We start from the raw sequence: 25175 nt of genomic DNA, 5'->3' as shown, positions 1-25175 counted from the left end.
CTGATAGATTGCTCCAGAGCCTGTTTCTTGATCTTTGCTTGAAAACTTCCATTTGTTAACAGCAAGAATCCACCATGACCTGGATCCTGCGTGCTCCTAATTTAAATGCCATCTTACAAATGATACAGCACCTAAGAGACCCTGGACTCGGCCCCGTGAACGCATTGGAGTCCTTAAGTCAGGGTATCAGTGCTGGGAACAGCTTTGTCAGCTGAAGGCTGGACAACTGTGATTCCCTGGGTCTTGTGCTCGACATGTGAACATCACAGCACAAACCGAAGGGGAGGAGTTGGGCCAGCAGAGCATCGTGACGTCCACCTACAGAGTCAACCTCCAACCCAGCCCCGGATGCGAGAGCCAGAGCCAGCCTGTCTCCACTGCTGTGTGTAGAGCCAGGCCTCAAATGTATCTTAATTCTATTCACTCTTCTCAAACCTGAAATAAACCTGAGCTTTTAAGCTACAGCAAAACAGCGGCCGCCAGGTAGGTGCCTACCACGTGTCACGTTTGGGTCTCTTCCCTGCCCTCGTCCCGCTGCCCTTCGCAAGTGCAGGAACAGAAGGTCCTACAGCCTTTGAGGCTGGCCATCCTCGCCCCAAGTCAAGTTCTACAACCTTCGGAACAGGGTCTCCTGACCATGAGCCCAGCCGATGGAGCTCTTTCTTGGGATTTTAGGAAAACAGACAAGCTTCAAGCACAGCTGGGCTGCATTTTTTTTTTTTTTTTTCTTTTTTGCCTTCAGCCGTGGCAGCCTGCTCCTGATTTCTCTGGAAAGGCAGCTCCTAATTAGAATGGATCGAAGAGTCTTTGCTCCAGCTTTGTTCTCCGTCTCAACTGAATCATTGCTTTAGGACTTACTTAATCTGGCGTGGTCACTGGTGGGCCAGGGCCCTTGGCTCTCCGAGCCCCCCTCAGGCTCGGGCAGGCTGGCCCCGGGGGGCGCCGGGAGGCCCACGATGCCACACTGCTGCTCTCACTCCACGCCTCTCTTCCTCGTCGCTTCTTCTCCCCACCTGCTTTCTCTCCCTTCCATTTCCTTTCATTAACAACCCAAGGCTGTCTGGGGTGCCAGGCGCTGCTGGTGGGAGTGTAAATTGGTACGATTTCTCTGGAGGGCAATTTGTCAAATGCTATTAAAAGCCTTAAAAAAGTGCGTAGGCTTTGACCTGGAAAGTCCCCTTCTAGGAATTTGTCCTCTAGAAATAATTGGACAGGGGTCCACAAATACGTGCCAAAAGGATGCTGCCCTCAGTGCTTGAGTGACAACTTGGAAACCTGGTGTCCCTCTAGAGAGTGGGTCATTAAAAATGATCATGTCATCAACCGACTGGAAAAGAAGCTTTTGGAGCTAATGGGGGAATCTGAATCTTGACTGAGTAATAAATGCTCCTAAGGAATTACTGTTAATTTTATCAGATGTGATAATGGCCTTGAGATTGGTTTAGAGACACTTGATGGGGGGGTTGTATTTGGTTTAAACTATTCTAACAGTAACAATAATGGAAGGGGGAATAGGATGGGGCAAGGGTGGAAATCCTGAATCAGGCTGAGGGGTGAATGAGTGTCCATTGTGCTGCTCTATTTTTGTGTATGTTTTAAATTTTTCACGATTTAAAAAAAATAAAATGATCACGGAAAACTGTATTTCTTGAAATGATGTCCACAAGACACTGCTGAGTGAAAACAGAAAAATTCCAAATGGCATATATGGCATTATCACATTTTGGCTTAAAAAATATGTATTTTTATATGCAGAGGAAAAACGAAGGAAGTACACACACCAGAATGTTAATGGTGGGTATTTCTGGGTGGTAGGATTTGAGCAATTTCCATTTTCTTCTTTATACTTTTCAGTAGTTTCTGCATTTTTTTTTTTGCAATAAGTATACATGACTTTTATGCTCAAAAAAAGCCATAGTTATTAAGAAAATTTGGAAATCATCTAGAGGCCGTGGGCATTTACTGTATACCATGCCTGGTAAAACGAGGGTTTACATATCTTAATCCACACAAAATAATCGGTAAGGTTGATGTGGTTATCTTCATTTAATAAATGGGGAAACTGATAATCAGAGAGGGTAAGTGCCCTGTCTACGGACACACAGCTACGATTCTAATTCCTTTCTTCTAACGAGAAGCCACTGCTTTTTCCACTGACCCCCAGCTGCTTCTAGAGGTCCTAGAAGGAGGTCCCTGCCCTCCAGGAACTGACACTGTCATTGCTGTCTTGGTCTCCTGCCCCCATGTGCCGCTCTGGAGTCACCACCCTCTGTCCCTAGAACCAGTTACATAATATTAGGCTTTGGCAAAAATGCCATTTTCCCCTCACATCACAGGTGAAACTCCAACACTGGCTGTTCAATATTTTCTCCTAATGAGCCTGCCCAGTCTTCTTGCCTTTTTGGGACGGAAACAAGCTCTCCGCCGGTGTCCTCTTCATGTCTATCAGCTTCGTCTACCGGCAGAGCGGCAGAGCAAACGGGGGTTGTATACATGAATATCATCAAATCCACAGAGGGCTGGTGAGACCCAGTTCTTAATCCTGGCTCCATCACTAGCAATTTGCAACCCAAAGAAGTCACTCTCTCTGTTTTCTCTCTAAAGTAAATAAAGCATAATGCATTAAAAAAAAAAATCAATTGGTGTTCTCAGGAAGAGGAGGAGCCAGACAACTCTAAGTTGGGCCGAAAATACAACATTTTCCAAGTTTTTGCTAACGCCGGAGATGGACACAGCCTTGTCTCCACATCCCCTGTTGGCTCCCGGCTGTGACGTCTCTCACCTGGTCTCCTGGCCTTCCTCTCCCACTCCACCCTCCAATTCCTCCCAGGCTGATCTTTCTAAAGCAGAAGTCAAGGTGAGTCACTTCTGTTAAAACCCTTTAATGGCTCCCTACTCCCTTCTGCCAACAGTCCAGCTCCTCTGCTCTGTGCACAAAAAGCGCCACGCTCCTGCTCCATCCATCTCTCCAGCCTTTTACCTGCTGGGCACCCCTGGCTCCTCACCCGACACTGCACGTGCAGTTCCCCCAGATCACTCCCTGCTTCCTGCCTCAGGGCCTTTGCACATGTGGTTCCCTTTGTCTGGAATGCCTTTCCCTGCTGGCTAGCATCAGATGTTTCCCTGCCAGGCCCCTGGAAACCCTCCCTGCCCACCAGACTTGGGCTCCTCAAGGGCACAGCCTCAATCATCCCCAATATGCAGCCGGGGTCCCTGCACGGAGATGGACGCAGAAATGGGGCAGGCAGGTGCAAAACCAAAGGCTTCTCTCTCCATCTCCAGGATGGGCAAAACTCCAGCAGATTTGGGTTAGTATAATTCTCAGTTCCCATCCTGGGCTCAGCTGGATCTGCACTCACTGCTGCCCCAGTTTGAGACAGGAAATTTTTAGTCTTCAATATTCCATTTTTAAAAACACAATATTTTAGCACCAAAATGAATGTATTTTATCATAGACACTGCGGCAGGCTGCCTCCTGGCCCCGAGTCTCCTCGCAGAAGATGGTCCAACCAACGCAGCTTCCCCAGCCACGGAAGACGACACGGCTGGCTCTCACGGAGGAATCAGTGTCATGGTGAACCACGGGTCCAGGGACACCCCAGGGCTGCCTCCCACACCATCCACATCTGAATGGGGAACCCTTCCATGGTGGGACCCCCAACAAAGGACTCGGCAGGGAAAGTGCCCGAGTGTCACAGAGGCACCGTGTCTGAACTGGGAACCCCTTTACTGAACATCCACCCCACCCCAAAACGGGACCGCCCGCTGTCTTCCAACCCTCCCACTCACCTGGGCTTCCCTGCCCTCCCGGGGGGTGAAGCGAGCAATGTTGGCAGTCAGGACCCCCCTGCTAGGGTGCTTCTTGGGTTCCCGTGGGGTGCAGAAATTGGGCGCTGGCTTGTCGTTCTCCTCTGTGGATTGTAAGTGGCTCTGGGGCAGGGCCTGAGACCCGCTCAACTCGGTACCCCCAAGGGTCCATGCATAGCCCGAGCTCATCTTCTGAGTCCCAGGGCTGGGTGCCAGGAAAAGAAAGCGGACGACGAGCCACCGTCGTCCCGTTCCACATCTGAGGGGCCGAGGAACCAGCTGTGCCCAGAAGGCGCCAGTCGCTTTGCGCTCTCTCAAGTCTTGCTTAAATGTCCCCTTCTCAGGGGGTCTCCCCTGACCTCCCGGCTTCATATTGCCTCCGCCCTCCCTGGCACACCCTCTGCTCTCTCACCAGTTGCCAGACGGTAACCTCCTGTTTAACTGAGCCTGTCTCTCCCCCAGAGTGAGGGCAGGGATTTTTGTTTTACTCACAAGTTCCCGGCTCCTAGAACGGGGACTGGCACCCAGTAGGTGCTCAGCAAATGTTGAGTGAACACGTGCAGACCAGGCATGCATTTTGTCAATGTGTGCTCTTCGAGAATGGGGTCTTCAGGCAAGCGAAGTAACTAATAACCCCCTCCTAGGTTCCCAAAGTGGTGCCGGGCTCTATGAGGCTGTAAAAGCTCTGATGTCTGTCCTCCACTGGCTTCCTGTGCCTCTGCAATAAAACCCAAATTCCTTCCAGGGTGGCCGTCTCCCTCCCCTCCTCCTGCCTCCCCCAGCACATGCCAGACTACATCTTCACCCGCCCTAAGCTCCTTGACCCTGAGCTTAGGGTCACACCTCAGGGCCTTGGCACTCACTGTTCTTGCTGCCCGGGTGGCTCTTCCTGCAGATGGTCACGTGGCTGTCAGACCTCACCTCAAATGTCCCTTTTCCTTACAGTCCTTCCTGCCCACCCAACCCAGTCACCACCCAAACGACCACCCGTCACAACTCCATTTTATTGTCTGCACAGCCCTTAGCACTGTCTGAAATCATCTCCATCATTTATTTACTCACAGAACCAGTTTACTGGGGAATCTGGACTCAGCGAGCTCCAGAGCTAAACCATCTTCTGTCTTCTAATTGCTTCGTTCCATCACGCTCTGCCGAGTGCCCCTGCCTGCTGGGCCTCCATGACAGGCAGGTCCCAGTACATTTCAGGCACTCTTAGTCATTAAACTCAGCCCAGGCCAGCTCAACACTCTGTCTTGGTTCAGAGCTCCTCTCCAGAAGGGGCGGGAGTGGGGAGCAAGAGCTCTCCCCCCTCTCTCTGGGGCGCCTTGGAGCAGAGGGGCCGGGGCTGGGCTGCTTCTGCTTTTGTTGCAGGCCTGCTCTTGGTCTGCTGCCTTCTGCTGTGATCTCTGTGGAGATGGGTGCCTGGTCCTCCTGGGGCTGGGCCTTGTCCGTGGCTGGCATCTCCTCGGGGCAGGGGGAAGCCACATCCCCCTTCAGCCCTGCCAGCAGAACGGGCCCCCTGACCTTTCCTGGAGGAAGCAGCTCCCCTGGCTCAGGACCTGTCTGGAGAGCCCAGTGACTCCTCTCTACATGCGTCTCTCCATGAGCCCTCTGAGGGTCATGTGCAACTGCTGGGGGGGCACCTGCTCCCATGCTGGCCGTGCAGGCTTCTCCCCACCAAATCCCCCCAGAGGGAGCCAGGCCCAACTCCAGGGGATGCATGCCAAGCTCCCCCAAAGACGCTGCAGTTGGCACTAGGTTCCTGCAGCTCAGTGAGCATCCAGCTGGGGAGCGAGGGGCCAGCCTCCTCTTCTTGGCAGCGTCCTCTATCTCAGGAGGCTTCTCCTGGGGCCTCCTTTGCTTGGTTGTGGGGGCGGGGCAGAAGCGGCGGTGGTACCCACTTCCCAACGCTGTCTACCCTCACTCCTTCCTCTTGACCACTCAGCTTTCTCAGATAAGCAGGGAAGAGCAAGGAGTGTAGGGTAGGGGGCTTCCTGGCGGCAGGGCCAGTTGTCACCTCCCATGACACCACGTGGAAGGTGTCTGCCCTCAGGCTTTTTTCATCTCTTTAGGAAGTGGGTTACTTAGCATCTCCTTGTCCACAGCTGTGGGTCCCAGTAATCAATTCTGGGGTAACTGAAAATGTCCTCTCCATGTCTCCGTGGGTGTTTTTTTAGGTCTTCATTTCTGGAGCAAGTGGCAGGAGACCAGCAGCCTGGCATTGGTGGTGCCTAGAAAAATGCCCGGTACCGTGGGTCCTTGGTAACTACCTTCTGAAGGAACGACTCAGTGGGGAGACGGCTGTGGGCACAGTGAGTCCACTGTGAGAACAGGAAGAGAAAGGGGGCCGAGAGGGGCCTGACGCGCTGACCCCACGTGCCTGACGCCTTCCACCGTTCTTGCACTTCTCACAAGCACCCTGAGAGGCAGGCTAACCAGACGGAAAGACCTCCAGCTGCTCCCAGCCAAGCTCGGGCGGGCGCACAAAAGGGCGGCGCCTGTGAGCCGGGCCTTGGCGTCCATGACCCTAGCTCCGGCCCCCGTGGCTAAGTTACTTCATTCTCCGCCTCCGATTCCTTACTTATAAAAGTGGGACGGTAAGCCTACACAGTAAGGATTAAATTAGCTAATATATGCAATGTGCTTAGCACATGTAGAGACACGGCAGGTCATAAACGGCAACCAGAGTCATTTTCATTATCACCATCACTGGGACAAACCCAGGTCTGTCCCCGCAAAGCCGGTGCTCTCTGAACGATGTCCCCCACGCCCACAGAGCAGCAGGCGTGGGGACCCAGGGAGGGTGATGAAGCCTCTGGGGCACTGGGGCTGAACGGAGCCGAAAGCCCCAGTGAGGGTGACAGTCAGATGGCCTGTGATGCCAGACGGCGGCCCGCAGCCCTGATGGAAAGGCAGTGAGGAACCTCTGTGGGCCTTTAATCAGGGAGTGAAACGATGGACGTGGTGTTTTAGGAAGATTAATCTGGCAGCAGAGACGGGAGGGAAAACAGTCCAGCTCAGTGCAGAGACTCATGACTGCTGCCCGGCTCCCTGAGAGGCAGGCCTTAGAGGAAAGTGGCCTCATTCTTGGCTCCCTGGGTGCTCAGGGTTCCCGGCGGCTGGGAGGGGTGGGCCCCTTGTTAGGGAAGAGGCACTGAGGGAGGCAGGCAGGGGGCACTATTTTGTCAGTGACAGTAGCCCCTGCAAGGGAGCGCTGGCATCTGGACGGTGGAACAGGCGGCAAGTTCCAGGCCGAGCATCTCGACCGTGGCCAATTGTAAGCCAATTCCAGTCTCACCGTGGGGTCTGCTCTCAGTGGAAGCCCTTCAGGGAGGGCGGGACCACGCCCTCTAACCAGCACCAGCCCCCATAGGAGGCAGGGCCGCCAAGGTTCCTACGGGCTCCTGGGGCTGCTCTGGAACCGGCAGCCAAAGGGCCGAATGGAAGCAGGGCTGCCCCGGCCAAGAACAGGAGAGCTGCTGCTGCTTCGTTTTCTCCTCGTTTTATTTAGAGCTGTCAGATAAATGCAAGTGCTGAGGCAATTCTCTCTTCTCCCGTCTTCCGAGGAGTCGGAGCCCACCGCCAGGTTGCCAGCAGCACGGCGCCGTGGCAAGGAGCCATCCACCCCAGTCCCTCACACCAGCGCCTGGAAAACCTCCACCTTCTCCCGGTACAGCCGGTGGAACTGCTTGGCCAGACAGTGGAAGGGGGCTTCGCAGTTTTCCATCTCCTTCTGCAGAGACGAGTTTAGGGAGTCAGTTGTGTTATTTCACATCATCACCGAGAGCCAGCACTCGCTCAGCTTACCTCATGTCAGGTGCTACCCACGCCCTGCCTCACGCCACCCTCACCCTTTGCACCGGCCACTATCATTATGCCCTTCTCACGGGAAGGAAGTTCAGACGCGGAGAGATTCAGGTGCCTTGCCAAGAGCCACACCCGTTAGTGGTGGAGCTGGGTCTGAACCTAGACTGTTTCTAGGGAGCCTGTCCTTTCCGCCACTCTCACTGTGTGTGTGACAGGACGTTAACAGGAGACTTTCTCGCTTAGATTTGACTGAGGCCCCACAGGCCAAAGCAAAATAACAGACCGCAAGGACTCCACAATCCGGAGGGAGGGCCGACAGGCTGGGCACCCCCTCCTCTCGAGGCCGGGGCGGTGCTGTGGCATTTACCCTGGGAGGGAGCCTCGCTCCGCATCGCCCCCCTCCCCGCAGGCTGCGAGCTGAGAGAAGCGCAGGCGCAGAATCTCGGCAGTGGCCAGCCCGGCCCTGCTTCCCCCGGCGGGCTCAGGAGGCGGCGCTGACTTTAAATTAAGTTAGGAATTTTCACAGTCACCCAGGACTGGGCATTTCAGTAACTGAAATTATGACTATTTTTGTGACTAAAGGTGCCCAAAGGACTGTTTATTATCTGAGAGAGATCAGAAAAGTTCTGGAACTAGCCCCAGATTTTCTCCACGGGGTAGGAAGAACTGGGCCCACAGGGTGAGCGTGGATGAGCTCTAGGGGAAGGAAAATGGCGCCCTCTCAACCTAACAGCTACCCTTCTCTCCCTCTCTGTGCCCGTGTGCGTATTTTTAACTTTTTTAAAGAAACAAGTTGGCAGAAGAAAGTAGTCCCTACTTTCAAGACAGGAGCTCAAGCTATGAGCACACAAGAACCTGTCTTCAAACAATCCTTGGCAGCTGGCAAAGGTGCAGCCTTGATAAGAGGCAAAGAAATATCACCAACGAAAGGGAAGAACTTCCACACTGAAGGGTGTTACGAGATCATCCAGCTCAGTGCCTGGGGCCCAGGAGGTGCAGTGCCCCTGCTGGTTCGTGCACAGCCCAGCCGAGAATTCAGATTCCCCAGTTTGAGAAGAGCAGCCTTTGCACTCTGCCAGCCAAGATCACAGAAACCCGCAAAGGAAACCAGTTCCTGTGGGGAAAGTTACCTGAACTCTGGAGGAGACAAGTGGGCCGAGGGCAGAATCAGAGGTGCAGGGCTGAGAGTGCTGAGGAAGGAGAGGACCATTTGAAGCTGAGACGAGCATCTGTGCCAAGCTCACGACTGCCAAGGAGCAGAAAGCTGTCACTCTCCAGTTGGACATGAGAAAAATAACTCAGTTATATCTGCAAGGCACCTGCGGCTGTGCAGAGCATCATGTCCTAGGCAATGCTGATGTCAGACAGTAAACTGTTACATCGGTTGAAAGTGCAGTTAAGTATTGGATGGATAGAGAATGAGCCCTACACAGCACACGCACAAAGATTTCTAAATGAATTTGAAAGCTCTTGAAAGCAAGATCTTGGGAAAATGCAACATAAAAAGTAAGGAATTCAATGGAGGCAAGCTCACCATGGTGCGCTCCTGAAATAGCAGATGCAAAATGAACCATTTTCCAAATGCATTATGAGGGCTTGCCGACGAAAGGAATCCTTTTGTTAAATGACTAATCATAATCTTGCTGACATACTATAGAGTAGGTTTGCTTCGAGGGAAGGATCTTCAGAGCAGGCTCAGGCTAGCGCTCAATCTGGCCTAGAATTCTGCCTGAGAGTCCCAAAGTAGGCTCTGTGGGAGGCCAGAGCCCCTTCTAGAAGGTTCTTGAGCTAGACAGGCCTGCATTCTACTCCTGGTTCTATTGCTCATTAGCTGGGCAACCAGAGAAAGCTACATAATCCTTCTGGGTCTGCTCGTCACCTGTAAGACAGGGACAGGAGCGGCTGCCTTGCAGCGCTGTTAGGAGCCTAAATGGACAATGTGTGCAAAACACCTGGCACACAGTAGGTGCTCAACACATGTCAGTTCCCCTCCCCTCACCTTCCTGAGAAGGGGGTCATCCAGGTAGATCTTTCTTGAACTTGTTTGTATTTAATACTGTCCAACTTCTTACAGTGATGAGCAATTTTTTTTTAAATTTTAACTTCTGTTTAAAGAAATGCTTTTTAATTTTTTGGTATGAAAATGTCAAACATCAAGGGGTGTTAGAAAGTCCAAGAGGAGCCACAAAAGACCTTGAATAGCCAAAGCAACTATGAGAAAGAACAACAAAGTTGCAGGCATCACCGTTCCTAATTTCAAACTCTATTACAAAGCTATAGTAATCCAAACAGGATGGTACTGGCATAAAAACAGACACATAGACCAATGGAACAGAACTGACAGCCAAGAAATAATCCCCCACATACATGGTCAACTAATATTTGACAAGGGAGCCAAGAAGACTCAATGGGGAAAAGATTGAGTTTCTTCAATAAATGGTGCTGGGAAAACTGGGTATTTACATGGAAAAGAATGAAACTGGACCGACCCCTACTTTACACCATTCACAAAAATTAACTCAAAATGGATTAAAGACTTGAACTTAAGACCAGTAACCATAAAACTCCTAGAAGAAAACACTGGGAAAAAGCTCCTTGATATCAATCTTGGCAATGATTTTATAGAAATGACACCAAAAGCACAAGCAACAAAAGCAAAAATCAACAAGTGGGACTACATCAAACTAAGAAGCTTCTGCACAACAAAAGAAATAATCAAGAAAATGAAAAGGCAACCTATGGAATGGGAGAAAATATTTGCAAATCACACATCTGATAAGGGGTTAATATCCAAAATATATAAGGAACTCATACAACACAAATAATTGGTAAAAAATGGGCAAAGGACCCAAACAGACATTTTTCCAAAGAAGATATTCAACAGGCCAACAGGCCAACAGGTACGTGAAAAGGTGCTCAACATCACTAATCACTTGAAATGCAAATCAAAACCACAATGAGAGATCACCTCACACCTGTTACAAATCAAAAAGACAAGAAATAACAAGTGTTGATGAGGGTGTGGCGAAAAAGGAACCCTTGTGCAGTGTTGGTAGGAATGTAAATTGGTGCAGCCACTATGGAAAACAGTGTGGAAGTTCCTCAAAAAATCAAAAATAGAAATACCATATGATCCAGCAATCCCACTTCTGGATATTTACCCAAAGGAAACGAAATCACTATCTTGAAAAAATACCTGCACCCCAATGTTCATTGCAGCATTATTCACAATAGCCAAGACACGGAAACAACCTAAATGTCTGCTGATGGACAAACAGATTAAAAAAATGTGATATATAATGGAATATTATACAGCCATAAAAGAGAAGGAAGTCCTGCCATTTGCAACAACATGGATGGACCTTGAGGGCATTACGCTAAGCAAAATGTCAGACAGAGAAAGACAAGTACTGTATCTCATTTATAAGTAGAATCTAAAAAGGGGGAACTCAGAGAAACAGAGCAGATCGGTGGCTGCGAGGGGTGGTCGGGGGTGGGGGAAATGGGTGAAGGTGGTCACAGGGTACAAAGTTCCAGTTTTAAGGTGAATAAATTCTGGGGATAGAATGAAAAATAAAAAAAGAAAGTCAAACAACCATGCAGGTGCCTCCTTTAGGTCTGCAGGACGATGGCTGTTGCATTTCGTAAGAGGGGAGGAGATGGGCTTGGTGTCATGACTTGGCTGCGTCTCAAACAGTACTTGGTTATATTTCCTTTTTAATTACAGCTTCCTTAACTGAGCTGCTGGTGGTGCTTCTGTTAGCATCAACTCAGGGGGGACTAGTTAACTTGCACAGTTAATACCAAGAGCTTAACTGCAGCCTCCTCAAGTATAATTTATACCCGCCCGTTTCAATAGCGTAGCAATGAACACCTGAGTGGCATTTAATCACAAAGCCCAGCGGCCTTTGGTGACTAATGTGCTGGGGGTGGGTGTTCATTTTTGAGTTCCATCAAGAGTTCCGGGGAAAATGAGCTATTGGGTGAGGAGGCAATTTCACAAATGTGAATGGAGGAAGAGGGAGTCCTGAAATACTGTCTGCTGTGGGCAGCGCAGCTTCCTGCATTGCTCAAAGCCGGGCTGCGTCAAAGACGAGAACGCTCTGTACAGTGAAAGCTCACTAACCTGAACTTCATTAATTCAGCATTTGTGATCACTGGGCCAGAGGCAAAAGTGACACTTATCTTTGCACCATCTATAAATGGAATGCAAGGATTTACTAAAAAGTAATAATAGTATAAACAAGATTACCAGAGGGGATATTTATACTTAAAAAGCTAACATTTATTGAGTGTTTACTATGCACCAGACTTTGTGCTAAGTGTTTTCATATTTGCCATCTGACTTAATTCTCGTATTTATTACTCATGAGGGATATACTTTCTTGTCTCCATCTTACAGGTGCAGAGCCTGAGGCACCAGGGTTGAGTACCACGCCGAGGGTCCCAAAGCTAGCTCTGCTACTCACCGTCAGAGGTGGGAGCACCTGCCTCTACCCGCCCGCCACACTTTCCTTAAGGAAGCATGCGGCTTTGGGGGGATTTGAAAACTTCACATCCCCACAGCAGCTGAACATTTGTCAAGTTTTATAGATGTGACAACAGAAGCGCCTGTAGCTTGAGCAGACTTTGAGCAGAAAACGACCCCAGGCTATTTAGTAACTAGCCACTAACTTTCTTGGAGGGTCAAAGAATCAGGTCTGCAGGCCAAAGGCTGGGAGTGAGGTCCAAGTTACAACCACGTATGTTTCCAGCGGTGCCAGGCCTGGCGAGGGGCCCTGTAGCCTGCGCCCTGGCCCTGCGGTTCTGAGACGGACGTTTCTGGGCTGCTCCCGCAGGGCAAGTCCTCACTTTACTCCCTCCCTAGTAAAGTCTCACACAAGCGTGTCCCGACTGGACAGCCTGGGTCACACGCCTGCACTCCAGCTGCAGGGAGGCTGAGACCTCAAAACTCCCAACACAGCAAGGGGGTCACCAGTGCTGGACAGCCCGAATCACGATATAGTGACTGAGGTGCCCGTAACAAACCACTCTGACTGTCCCCCGGGACAAGGGCTGACCCTACTGGAGGACACTCTGGCCTGGAGTCACCCTGGGGCTGCAGCAAAGTGGGGACAGGGAGCACTGATGAATCAGAAGCCATGGATCCTAGTCCTGGCTCAACCCTTTACTAGTCACGTGACCTTGGGCAAGTCACTTCACCTCAACACAGAAGTGGGAATTGCGGGGCCAGCTCCCGGTTCGTGGGACTGATTTTGAGGGGCTATGAAATAATGTTCCAACAACACTGTAACCCATAATATCTCATGCAAACGTCAAGGGTCACTATCATTGAACACAATACACTTGTGTTTCTAACTGACATAGGACTTCTCCCAGGGCTGGCTGGTCTGCTTCATCCTAACGCACGAGTGGCTCTTGCTATATTGAGAAAGGATCTTGGGCTAAGAATGTAAACATCAGTTCCAAATTAGACTCTGTATATGGTGGAATAACAACTTGACGCATGTGAGGTCACGTGAAAACTGCTTCCAGCAGAGGCCCGCTCCAGACCTGGCTCCAGAGCCAGGGGAGATACTCACCACGGATGTTTCAAAACATTCCAGGCCTTGGCCCAGCGCCCACGCCTGGGCCTGCGCTGATTCCACCGCTCGTCTGCTGGCCAGGTCTGTCTTATTCCCCACTAACACACCTACGCGAAAGAAACAAGCAAACATCGCACTGAACGGTGGCAGTCTGGGAGGACAGCTGGGGAGATAAAAGAGCAAGCACACTAATTTTCGGGGGTGTAAAACATCGTGGGAGAGAGGCTGCCCCATTGGAGGTGGGCACACAACAGGGAGAGCAGGGGACTCTGTGCTGGCCCCTGGGGGGCGGCCACAGCACAGCAGGTGGCCTCCACTTTCACACACAGCTTTTGTTCAGCCCCTTTCTCTAGACTTTACATGTACCTGTCTGCCTTGTCTGCTTCAGGCTGCGAGCACCGTGAAGGCGAGGGCCAAATTTATGTGAACATTTACGATAATTCCTAGCACATGGAGCAAACTTTAAAAATGGTCATTACTACTAATCTAAGGACCGGGCTCAGAGTCAGGGATCCAGAGGTAATTTAGTTCCGTTCCCGGCTGCATCAGCTGCAGCTAATTTTTGAGCCTGTCTCTGGAGACTGCTCTCCCTGGGCTATAATGAGGAGAACTTGTTGATCTCACATAGGGATGAAAAATAAACTGATGTAAAGCATTCAGAAGTGACAACAGGACTCGAATGTTTACTTGTGCCCCACACACAGGAGAGAGTGAGGAATTCTTCCCTGGGGTTAGCTTTCTGGGAATAACAAGTGCTATTCATATTATAGCACCTTCCCCCCTATTATCTTTAGTCCCCCACAACCGTGCGGGGGGGGGGGTTGTCATCATGCCCATTTTACAGACTCACAGAGCTGTGCTAACTCGCTGAGGTTTCTGTGGCTGCTAGGAGGCAGAGCCAGTGTAGGACCCAGACCATCACACGCCAAGCCCAGGGCACCCTTTTTTGCACCCACAGCCACCTCCGTAATGACCTTGCTCTTGAACTTGAAGGAAAGAAGTGCTACTGGGAGACTCGGACGCCTGCAGCTCCTACCTGGGAGGGAGACGCCTGGACTCTGTGCCCGAGCCTTCTCCAGCCACTTGCTGCAGTTCTGGAAGGACTGCTCATTGGTCACATCGTAGACGAGACACAAGACGTTGGGACTCTCCCACTGTGAAGAGGGACAGGATGAGCACATGTCAGCAACAGTGAAAGTGACTTCTAGACTGGGGGGGAAATGGGCCTTCCAAGGGAGGGGACGTCTAGGGGGAGGGAAATGAAAAACCACAAAGGGGATGTGAGTCAGAAAACCGAGGCGCACCCACAGAAGAAAACAATTCACCCGGAGGCATGCATGGGAGGGCTGGGCTCGGGGGTGGGGAGGGACTAGGTGCTCTGTGCCCGCTCTCTGCTGGGCGCCTTCCACGCATCACTGTGAAACCTCCCAACTTGGCAGGGCTGGTCTGAACAGCCCTACTGTGTAGATGAAGAACCCGAGTTCAGAGAGGGTAACTGACTTGTCCAGGTGAGACATGCTTTAAAAATAAGAGACCAAGGAGGACTTTTCTCTATGCAGAAATGCTTTTTTGCCCGCCACCCGTTTCATTAATTCATTCTTCCACTCATTCTTATTGAGGGCCCGCTATCATGCAAGTTGTTATGTTTTTCTCCTTTGCAAGCCTAAAAGAGCACCCCTTCTTTCATCAGCCAGTCACAGGGAGTTGTTTGCTTGCATCTTCTTAATAAGGGCTGGCTTTTCAAAATGCAAAGGGCACTTTCTGCTTCTCCTGCAGTGTATCAGCCGTAACCCAAACCAGCCCCACAACCGGACAGGGCCTGCTGTCCCAATTAAGAACCAGGGCTCTTCAGGGGGCTGTCGCCTCCAGGGGCTGCTCAGAGTCCTGGGACGTCCTGCTGCCTGGCACGGGGACATAGGACAGCTCTGCTCAGCCTGTGACGCTTGTCCTGATGCATCTGACTCTTGGCCATGCCCTGGTCCCTGGGGACCCTCACCCTGCGCAATTAGAGCCTGGTATACTTCTGGGTGTCAGTGACCTCCCAGGGTGCAAGGGAGAATCCTTTTCCCTCTGGTTGTCCTTGGAGGGTCAGCCCAGAATTGGCTCTGGAGGGCTCCCCCCGCCCCGCCTCAAGGCTACACTGGCCCAGGGAGGGGCTGGACTGAACGGACAACCCTCACACCTTCGCTCCAGAGACTAACTCGAGAACTCTCGCGAGAATCACACTGACCTCCCCTATGCGCACGCAGCAGAGACCACAGCGTGGTTTTAACTCAAGAAACCTCCCTCCTCTAGGCCTCAGTGGGGGGGCCAGGTGAGGCCCGGGATAGAGCTGCGCAGGGGAGCCCGGGGTCAGGGCTGGCTGGAGGGAGGGTGTGGGCTGACCCTGACGTGCACACAGTAGGCACGTGGTAAACATCATGAATTGATGTATGAAGCCAATCCTGGGTGAAATTACCATCATTAGATCTACTTCTCTTAGACAACAAAGAAAGGGGCAGAAAAGTTTCTATTAAAACGTAGGTGTTCTTGGAAAGGCAGGGGAGGGCTCGGGAGAGCTCGGGCCTTCTCATTAGCTCCCTGGCCCAGATTTGCGGAACTGTTACCTGGGAAGGGACAGCAAGCTGAGTCCTGAGATGATGGCCGGATGGGCATGATGAGCCCTGGACGGCAGCAGGGGCGTGTCCCACAGCAAACCTGGAGGGGCCCCGGGGGTGGGCGGGAAGGTGAGCCCCACTATGGGGCCTCTAGGGCACCCCCTGGAGGGGAAGCAGAGATTTGCTCCTGTCCTGGGAGGTTGAGGAGGAGCGGCGAAGGCACACAAACAGGAGGAGGTTGCTCAAAAGAAGGGAGGCCCCAGAGCGGGCGGCTGCAAGGACTGAGCCCCATGGCTCTGGCACATTTGGAACTCGGCCATTCCAGAGCTGGGGGAGGGGACAATCCCCAATCACAGGCGCGAGCCATTCTTACCGTCCCAAGGCTGGGAGGAACGCCCCTGAAAGGATTTTGCCATGGCGGCCAGAGTGCAGGGACATTCCTGTGACAGCACTGTAAGGGGCAGACTTTCTGGCAGGAGGTGGTAGTGGTGGTGGTTGGGAAAAAGACTGAATGCTACTTGCCAACTTATCCAGCATTTCAGAGAACGGCTCCTTGCCGGCAGAGTCGAAAATGAAGAGTTCCTAGAATCAGAAAGGCATGTCCCAAGAAAGTCTACACGTGGGGAAGCCACTGGCTCAAATCACGGATATTGCTCTCAGCTCACCGTCCACCTGTCTCAATGGTGAGATACACACACGCACGTGTGCACACATCTTCATACGCGCCCCATCTTTTCCCCAAGGCACGAGGAAGATGATGGGAAAAGGAACGAGCTCAAGAGTCTTAGAGAGGCAGTGTGAGGGTTTCCCACACCCACCAGCACTTTCTGTGTGGCATCTCACCCCTCCTAACCCCGAGTGCAAAAATACCGGGAACAAGCTGACTTCCCACCTGGCAGAACAGAATGCTACACAGGCTGACAAGTGCTCCCGTTTCCAAAAGGTCACTCTGCACTTTGTTAACCAAATTGATTTTCAAATCTTGAAACAATTCTTTTTAAAGGAGGTCACTGAGCAGGCCTGGAGAAGGCGTTTAAAGTAGGGTAGCCTGTCGTCGTTCTGGGATGGCCAAGCTGTGATTCTGCCGGCGGGCGCGGGACCACCCTTCCCGCCTGTCCAAACCTTAGCCAGCCTGTGTGAGCCCCTCCCCAGTGCTGCTGCTCCGGCAGTCTCCCCTGGTTTCCTCCGGAAGCTCCCCCAGGCACTGGACATCCCTGGCTGGTCTGCCCCCGGCACACGCTCTGTGGACGTCAGGACATAATCTGCGCTGCACACTGGTCGTCTGGGCTTCATCTCATCCCTTCTCACTGCAGCCGGGGTACTTAATATTGTTTTATGCTCATGGACCTCTTTATGAATCTGGTGTTTCTCAAACCTTCTCTCCAGGAAAGTACGTACAAACATAGCATCTTGCAACTCAATTTCAAGAGCGTGGATTCCCACAGAGGGACCCAGGGCAAGAACCTTGATACAAGGTAAGTTCTGGGAGGGCGGGCCCTGGCCCAGTCTCCGTACTTCCCCTTCGTCAGCCCCTCCCTAAAATGCTTCCCGTGCTCCAGGATCCTGTGTCCAAACACTCAGACAAGTTGAGGCCAAGTCCTTGCTCTGCATCTCTCCCAAGGAGGAGACCTCGGGCCCAGCTGGAGAAGCACTAAGCTCCCTCAGGTCCAGGGCACCACTTACCACACTGTCCCCCGTGTCAGGGACTGGCACCGTCTTCACCACCAAGTCCACTCCTGTTGTCTGCCGAGGAAAACCGAGAACATGCATGTCAGAGGGCGCCGAGGAAAACCGAGAACGCGCGTGTCAGAGGGCGCCGAGGAAAACCGAGAACAAAAACCGAGAACGTGCGTGTCAGAGGGCGCCGAGGAAAACCGAGAACAAAAACCGAGAACGTGCGTGTCAGAGGGCGCCGAGGAAAACCAAGAACGCGCGTGTCAGAGGGTGCCGAGGAAAACCGAGAACGTGTGTCAGAGGGCGCCGAGGAAAACCGAGAACGCGCGTGTCAGAGGGCGCCGAGGAAAACCGAGAACGTGCGTGTCAGAGGGCGCCGAGGAAAACCGAGAACAAAAACCGAGAACGTGTGTCAGAGGGCGCCGAGGAAAACTGAGAACGCGCGTGTCAGAGGGCGCCGAGGAAAACCGAGAACGTGCGTGTCAGAGGGCGCTGAGAGGCGTGTCACAGGAGGACACGACGGGCACCCGACGCCCACAGGCAGATCCCCAGCTTAAGTGTTTGTGTTCTGGACTCACTTCTGGTGCAGAGGTCAGAGAGGACCAACCAGTCTCACCCAATTCCCTGCCCACAAGCGAGCCGTCCATGGTGACCAAAGTTGACCACTGGCCGCTCTGCTCGGCAGACAGCCCCACACCCTGCGGCTTGTGGAAAAAGGATCTCCACGTGGCCACTGGAGCAGCCTCTTGTCAGATCTCTTAGGGCTTTTTAAGGAATTTTGGAAAGTCACTCCCTCAGGGCTGTCTGATCATTTCTCTTCAAGCCCCGGCCAGGCCCACAACCCCCAAATCTCACCAGGGTGTAGTTCTTCTGGAATTGGGCCCCATCGCTGCGGAAGATCTGCGCCAGGGCGGTCTTGCCCACTGTGGAGTCTCCTATGCGGTCAGAGCAGAAGAAAAATATCACTTCCATCCTAATCTGACCTGAGAACCTCCCACTCCAGAACGCGAGGCGAGAAAGCAAAAACCTCAATGAGTTTTCAGAGAAAATGTGCCTGATTCTCATGAGAACTTGCTCTGAGGTCGCTGGCAGGGCAACGGATCCATGAGACCAATCTTCAAAACCCATGACAGTCAGAGTCACATTTCTTCCCAGGCAATCCTTTCATCCCAAAGAAATGACCCAGAAGGCAAGAGAGCGTAAGGCAGGCTTTAGAGCACTGGAGACAGAACTGACCCTCTTCCACTGACACGTCCTATGGGGAAAACTGTCACTTCCAAACATGAATTCACTTTGAAGTCTTGAAGCTAAAGAGGTATGACTAGGCGCAGAGCAGAGGCTCACCTGACTGACTGAACCAGTGTGAGTTTAGAGCTTCCACACTGAGGACCCTGCATACTTTTTTTTGGGGGGGGGCGGGGCAGTGGGAGTTGGGAGGGTTTCTGCATTTATGGGAAGAAGTCAGACGCTACATTCGCCACCCTGCAATCCATTTCCAAGTGATGGATTCCCCCTCCACCTCCACGTGCCCCTTTGTGCCCACTGTGGACCCATCTTCCCAGGGCCTCTCCTCCAATTCTATTTGTAAGAGCCACTGTCTCCTCCGAGCCGTCTGACACCCACTGGGTTTATCTCCTCAGCTTTTCTTTGTTAGTCGACAGCCCCATACATTGGTACCTCAAAACTAAAGGTTTATGTCACAGTTTCAGCATGAGATCTGGACCTTTCACAAGACTGTCAGGAGCAATTTAATCTGGAGGTCCTCCCCTGCCACCAAGGCTTCTGCAGGCTCTCTGTGCCCGCCCTCAATTGCCCTGTGCCCTCCCCACTCCGCCACCAATGGCTCTGCTTGGCCTCCTTTGAGCCACGCTGTTTTCATTGGCAAGACCTTTTCCACGTTCCCCCATCATCCAGCCCCCTGACAGAACGCTGTCTTCTGCCCTCTCGCCCCCTTGATCCTTAGCAAACCACCGCCGCGCTCGCGTCCCTCTGCCTGCACCCCTCGGTGCCATCTCTTCACCTTCGCCCCCATTTTACAGTCGACTCCAACGCTTCCCCTCACTTGACTTCTCGAGAGCCTGCTGCTCTGTCCTCGTCTCAGTTTTGACTTTTCCCACCTATAATTTTCTCTTGTGAGACAATTATTTGACTACCTGTGGCATTTCGTTTCATGTTAACTCCTCCAGCTTTGAGGGAGCTATTCAGGTCTGGCTTCTCTGTTTACCACCACTTCTCAGATGGAACCAACATGGGCTGAGCCTCCCTCATGAGCCCATTCACACAATCTCATTCCCTCCTTCCCAGCCTCATTCCCCACGGGGACTATCACTAACCTCACTTGACAGATGAAGAGACCAAGGCTCAGAGAAGCCTAGGGTAACTGGCCTAGGATTCCAACACCACGTCCTCTCCACCAGACCCCACTCCTCTCTTAGAGCTCGGGGATACTTCTGACCCATTTTTGACCCTGCTCCTTCAGGCCCTCATTGCCGCAGCCTTCCCTGACATCGGAGGCAGCCACAGGCTGGACTGTCACCGGCTACCATCCATCTCGGAGCAAACAGAGCACGTCCCTCTCCTTCTTGTGCGATGACTGCATCTACTCTCCTGACTCCAATTCTGCTTCTGAATCCAGTTGGAAATTGGCTCTTCCCGCTTGTGAAATTCCCCACAGATTTGTTCTGGTTAATTTCATAAATCCTTCCTCCGACTGTCAGTCAGAGTCACCCACACTTACAGAATACCTCCTGTGTCTGCTGAGGAGGGATCCAGGCCCAGGGAGGGGGGTAAGTGATAAACACGTCTGCAGAGCAACAAGATGACAAGTGCAAATTCAAATAGCACAAGCTGCGAACCAAAGCATCTGAGGGCGCACCGAGGAAAGACAGGAGTGCGCGGTTTCATCAGCAGGCAGACTTCCCTGGGGGTGGGGCTGAGCCTGGCAGTGACAGCAGGGTGCGCACTGCTGGACAGAGGGGGTGACGTCTGCACAGGCATGGTGCGAGGTCACCCATCACCTCATAATCGCCAAGTCCAGTGGTTTTTTCTCGGTCTGAAGGATGAGTCAGCCTGAAGCAGCCCCTCCTTCCCAGCCCTCTAGCCCCACAGCCCTGGTGACCCTGAGCTGGCCTGGTTCTCCATCCGCTCTGCCTCCTCCTCCTGCCTCCTGAACGCCGACTCTCCTGTAGGTGTGTCCTGGGCCTCTGTTCCCATCTACTCTCGTTACTTTGCCTGTTACTTCCCAGGTCAGGACCTCTCTCCAAGCTTTGTCTGCATTTCCGGCCACCTGTGGCTGTTTCCACTGGAACGGAGGGCCTCCGCCCAGTCTCCCTCTGTCTACAGCCAGGCTCGTGTCCTGCTCCTGGGTGCCGAGTGGTCTCCCACCTGTCTCAGTTGTTCTGTTTGTGATGTCACCATGCGTCCTCACCACCCCCAGACTTCACCCCCAGTCACCTCTGACGGGCTCCTCCCACACCTGCTGGGTCTCCTCTTCATTCCTGACGGCCTCTGCTGGATCCCCAGCCCCCACTTCCTTTGTCGTCACTGCTGACACTGCCCTGGTTACCTCTTATCTCACATCGGGCTTTGCTGCAGCCCCAAACCCACCCGTCCAGGCTCTGCTTCGTGATGCTGGGACACTGCAAACGCGTTTCTCCTTTGCCGAGGGCTTCCCGTCAGGCTCTGCCAATGCGAGTTCTAGAGCAAGAACGGAAGGCTGGCGGGGGAGACGGGGCTTGCTCCTTCCCATCTGCTTGTGGTTTCTCTCAGCATCATCCTAGCAATGGCCTTCACCCCAGCAGCAGCAGTCGGTTGCTGTCTCCAGGTCTTGTTTGGTTTTGCACTTTCAGACCAGCCTTATCACACCGGCTCAGAGATACCAGCGTCATTGAGCAGCGCCCCCTTCTCAGAGATCTGCATCCCAGCTCCCCGGGGCCCTCCCGAGCTTTGAGGCTCTGATAACCCCCTCTCCCCCCTGTTCCCCCAGCCCTGGGGTGAAATTCCTTCCTGCAGTTATCTCTGTGCTGCCTTACTGTCCCCTTTCGTCTCTCCAGTCCTCCAGCACCTGTTTACTTAACCTCCCACACTACATCCCATGGAAATACCCAGAGCAGTTTCTGCTTTTCACCTGCACCCTGACTCCTGCAGCACTTGGTACCCAGAGTGGTCTCCCAGACCCTCAAGATGGTCTGGAATCGATTTGGTCCTGTCTTGCCCTGAACACGGGGCTGAGCTCCCCTCAGCGGGCAACGGGTCCTAGTGATCCGTGGCATGTGGCGGCCTCACACGCTGGGGGACTGAGTTCCTGAGGTGCCAGCCCAGCCGGGCAGCGCTGTGGGGTTCTTCTTCAAGCTGACCCCCCCAACCTCTCTCGACCACGTCGTGCCATCTCAATGTCGTCTTCTTGCTTCTCCAGGTCTCCAGCACCAGGTGAACCAATGCCACGCATTAAAATGTCTCTGTCGAGAGGCCTCAGGTACTTCCTGTTTTCTTGACTGGGTCTTGACTGAGCACACTCCCCAGCTGGCCCTCTCTCCTTTTTGCTTTTCACCCTGCTCAAACCCACCGTCAGCCTCAACAGACGGACCCTCATAACACGGCACTTTCACTATTAGGCTCTCACACAGGAACCCCCAAGGATTCCTTCCAGGCACACCCCCCTCCACTGTCACCCCTAACCCTCCCCAACTCTCTCTCCGCCCCTCCCTCACCCCAAATATGGGCTCCACACTCCTAATCTCTTCATCTCTGAAAATCCCTCGAAGACAACCTCCTTCCAGGTCTCTCCGGTCCAAGGCTAAATCCTGCTCATTTTCTAACAGGCAAAGCTCAGAGGGTCCTTCCTGCCTGGCCTCTGAAGGTCATCTCCCCCTCCTGTCTTTAGCCGTGTGGGTAACATGGCTCACTGCTGGCAGCACGAGCCTTGATGGCAGAGCAGGCCTCCAGGGAGGCACTGTGAGCATCCCCACGCACATCCACAGGCAGCGTATCACAGTGCTTAGGGCACAGACTCCGGCTCCCTCACTTACTCGCTGTGTGACCTTGGGTCAGCAACCTCTCTGGGCCTCAGCTGCCACATCTGCAAAATGGGGGTAACAATAGCACCTATCTCATAGCACTGTTTTGAGGATTTAAGAGTTAACATGTACAGTGCCTGACATATAGTTAGTAATATTTAAGTGATTTTTAAACAAATATAGATAAATGTCAAGTGTTGTTTTCTCTCTTCATTTGAACCAGAACAATCAGCAGCTGTGCCTTGAGGTATTTCTCTGGTACCTGGTACACAAAGGACATTCGATTTGTGTTTGAATTGAATTATAAGTTATGATGCACATCTCAGCGCTTCCTTGAGTGTCGGGGCTGGCCTGATTTCTCCTTGTAGTCCCACTGCACCTTGCCTCGTGACTCACACACAGTAGGTCCTCAATAAACATCTGTTGAATGAATAAGCACTCGAAGTAAATATCAGGTCCCTCAGTGACTAGTTATGTGAGAGAAAAAACAGATTGATTAGGTCTGTGCGGGGAAAGAAAAAAATAAAACCAGTGAAGAGAGGTGTGTGGTGGAGGTGGTATGGAGAAGGCGAATTTGGTGGCTGGTGGTGCTGAAGTCTCCTGGCCCCTGCAAACTTCTAAGAGGACATACCCTTGAGGCCTTGAAAGGAGGCTGCAGATTGAGGGTGAGGCTGGAGTTCAGCAATCACTTAGGCAGCTACTGAAATTAGGTGAAACAGTACCTGGGAGAGTGGGTGTAAAGAAGGGCAAAGAGTCTAGAATCGAGGCTTGAGCACGGTATCGCTTGGGGCTGAGAAAAAAGCCCTGGAAATCAGATCCAGCTGTGTGACCCAGGGCAAGTGTCTTAACCTCTCTGGGCCTCAGCTGCCCTATCTGTAAATGAGAATGACAATAATGCCGACCCCACAGGATTGTTGTGAGGATTCAGTGAGACAACCTGTGGTGAGGGTCTAGCACAGTACTGACACACGAAAGGTACTCAGTCAGCTAGCCCCATGACAGAAGCTGAATTAAAAAAGAAATAAGAAAAAGAACAGTTAGAGAGAGAGAAGCCCATTTAAAAAAATCTAACTTCAGAAAATAAAAACGTTCCCACCTTATCCCTGAGGAAACTGAGGCTCAGAGAAGTGCTCTGTGCAACATGAGACAGCCGATCAGAGGAAGAGCCAGATGATTTCTGTGACACAATACTGCCTCCCCTGGCGCTCTGGAAACCAGAGACCTCTCTTGAGAACCATTAATTCCTTTTGCTCCAGTATGATTTGAGCTACTGCTGTCAGTCATCTTTCTGTGTGACCCTTTTATGTCCAACTTAGAAAAGTCATTAAAAATATCATCTATTTTCAGTCTGAAAGAGCGGAATCAAAAAAAAGGAATCCTTCTCCGCTAGATAATGTCTCACCGTTTCATTTCTGAGCTGGTCAGGGAACCCCAGAGAGGCCTACGTTTCAATGGTAACACAAAAATTTTCAAATTGGGCAGATCTGGGGGTTGAAATCCTATGACCTTCCTTCACTAGGGGGTGACCTTGGGCAAGACTCTTCAGCTCTCAGCACATCAGTAAGATCAGAACAACACAGCACGGACCCCAGCGGGCTACCGTGACAGGATTAAATGAAATACATGTGCCTGGCATACAGTTAGGACTCACATACATAGGACTCACCTAGTAGGGGACATATGTGTTCTGTGGCCCCAGGTCTCTAATCCAGGCAAATGTTTTTCTAAAGGTGCAGACTGATACAAACAGAGCACCACAAATGTGCACGCCACAAATTCATTCATTCTACAAATATTTATTGAGTTCCTATTATGTCCCAGATACTGTTCTGGGTGCTAGGAATGTATCAGTCGGCAAAGATTCCTGCCTTTGGAGGACTCAACGTTCATGCCCTTCTGAGCGTGGGCAGCACAGTAACTTTGGGTCTTAAAGACAACACACATGGGCCTTTTGCAAACTCCAGTCAAGCGTACATCACCGTCTCCTATCCCTGCTATCAGAGGGGATGGGGTCAGGAAAATCATCCCACAGGTAAAGACGACCACAGTCACTGAAGCCTAACTGCGGGACAGCCCGTGGGTTCCGGTGAAGCACTTATGGTGTGCTTAGCTTGATTTTTTAACGCGTCGACTCCTCCTGAGTACAGCTCAGACTGGAGAAGGTGGTCTCAGAGTAGACAAGGAGCGGGAAACTCGGCCGGAGCTACCACCGTGCTCTGGAAGAGAGTTCTTCCACGCCTAGAGGAATTGACTCTATCAGTAACGGCAGTAACTCGCCTTTGGGCAAGAGAAAGGGAAAGCGGGCAGACAATTTACGTGAACCAAAGCTCTCGATAACTTAGGAAGTCGTTGGACTCCAGAGACTGGATTCAACCGCAAGTTTTCAGACTCACCTGCCAGGATGCACTTGGCTGCCAGCTTCACCATGGTAACCAACCACCTCCAAGGACCAGAGAGGGGAAGAGCGGCGGCTGGAGGAGTTGGCAGGCCTGCCTGGGAAGGGAAGTGAGGAGGGCTGACGCTCAAGGGGCTGTGGACGCGGTGGGGACGGGGACGACGGGGCCTGGACCCGCAGGGCTGCGCGGGGGGCGGATAAGGGGTGCTAGGGTTGGGACGGGGGCGCAGGGCGTGCCAGATGCGGCCCAGCTCCAGGCCTCAGAAGGCAGCCGGGAAAGGCGCGAGCGAGGCGG

At 52.3% G+C, this 25175-nt stretch overlaps 1 protein-coding gene across 3 annotated transcripts; it reads right to left on the bottom strand.

Annotated features, from left to right (window-relative positions):
• Positions 1-1621: 1621 nt before the first annotated feature.
• Positions 1622-25140, bottom strand: IFT27 (intraflagellar transport 27). 3 transcript variants are annotated; one of them, XM_058568433.1, is made up of 7 exons: positions 24879-25140; positions 18326-18405; positions 17480-17539; positions 16319-16378; positions 14236-14353; positions 13197-13306; positions 1622-2598 (listed from the first exon to the last, which is right to left on the bottom strand). In XM_058568433.1, the coding sequence occupies exons 1-7, from the start codon at positions 24910-24912 to the stop codon at positions 2446-2448; spliced, it is 615 nt and encodes a 204-aa protein (XP_058424416.1). In that variant the 5' UTR covers positions 24913-25140; the 3' UTR covers positions 1622-2445. The 3 variants fall into 3 exon arrangements, with proteins under 3 accessions (XP_058424416.1, XP_058424415.1, XP_058424414.1); XM_058568431.1 differs by lacking the exon at positions 1622-2598 and adding an exon at positions 7294-7540 and having other exon boundaries at positions 24879-25006; XM_058568432.1 differs by lacking the exon at positions 16319-16378 and having other exon boundaries at positions 24879-25006.
• Positions 25141-25175: the final 35 nt, after the last annotated feature.

This window comes from Diceros bicornis, chromosome 25 (assembly GCF_020826845.1).
Source record: "Diceros bicornis minor isolate mBicDic1 chromosome 25, mDicBic1.mat.cur, whole genome shotgun sequence".
NCBI lineage: Eukaryota > Metazoa > Chordata > Mammalia > Perissodactyla > Rhinocerotidae > Diceros > Diceros bicornis.
The sequence above is the reverse complement of the archived record's forward strand: the minus strand, read 5'-3'. Positions and strand labels throughout refer to the sequence as shown.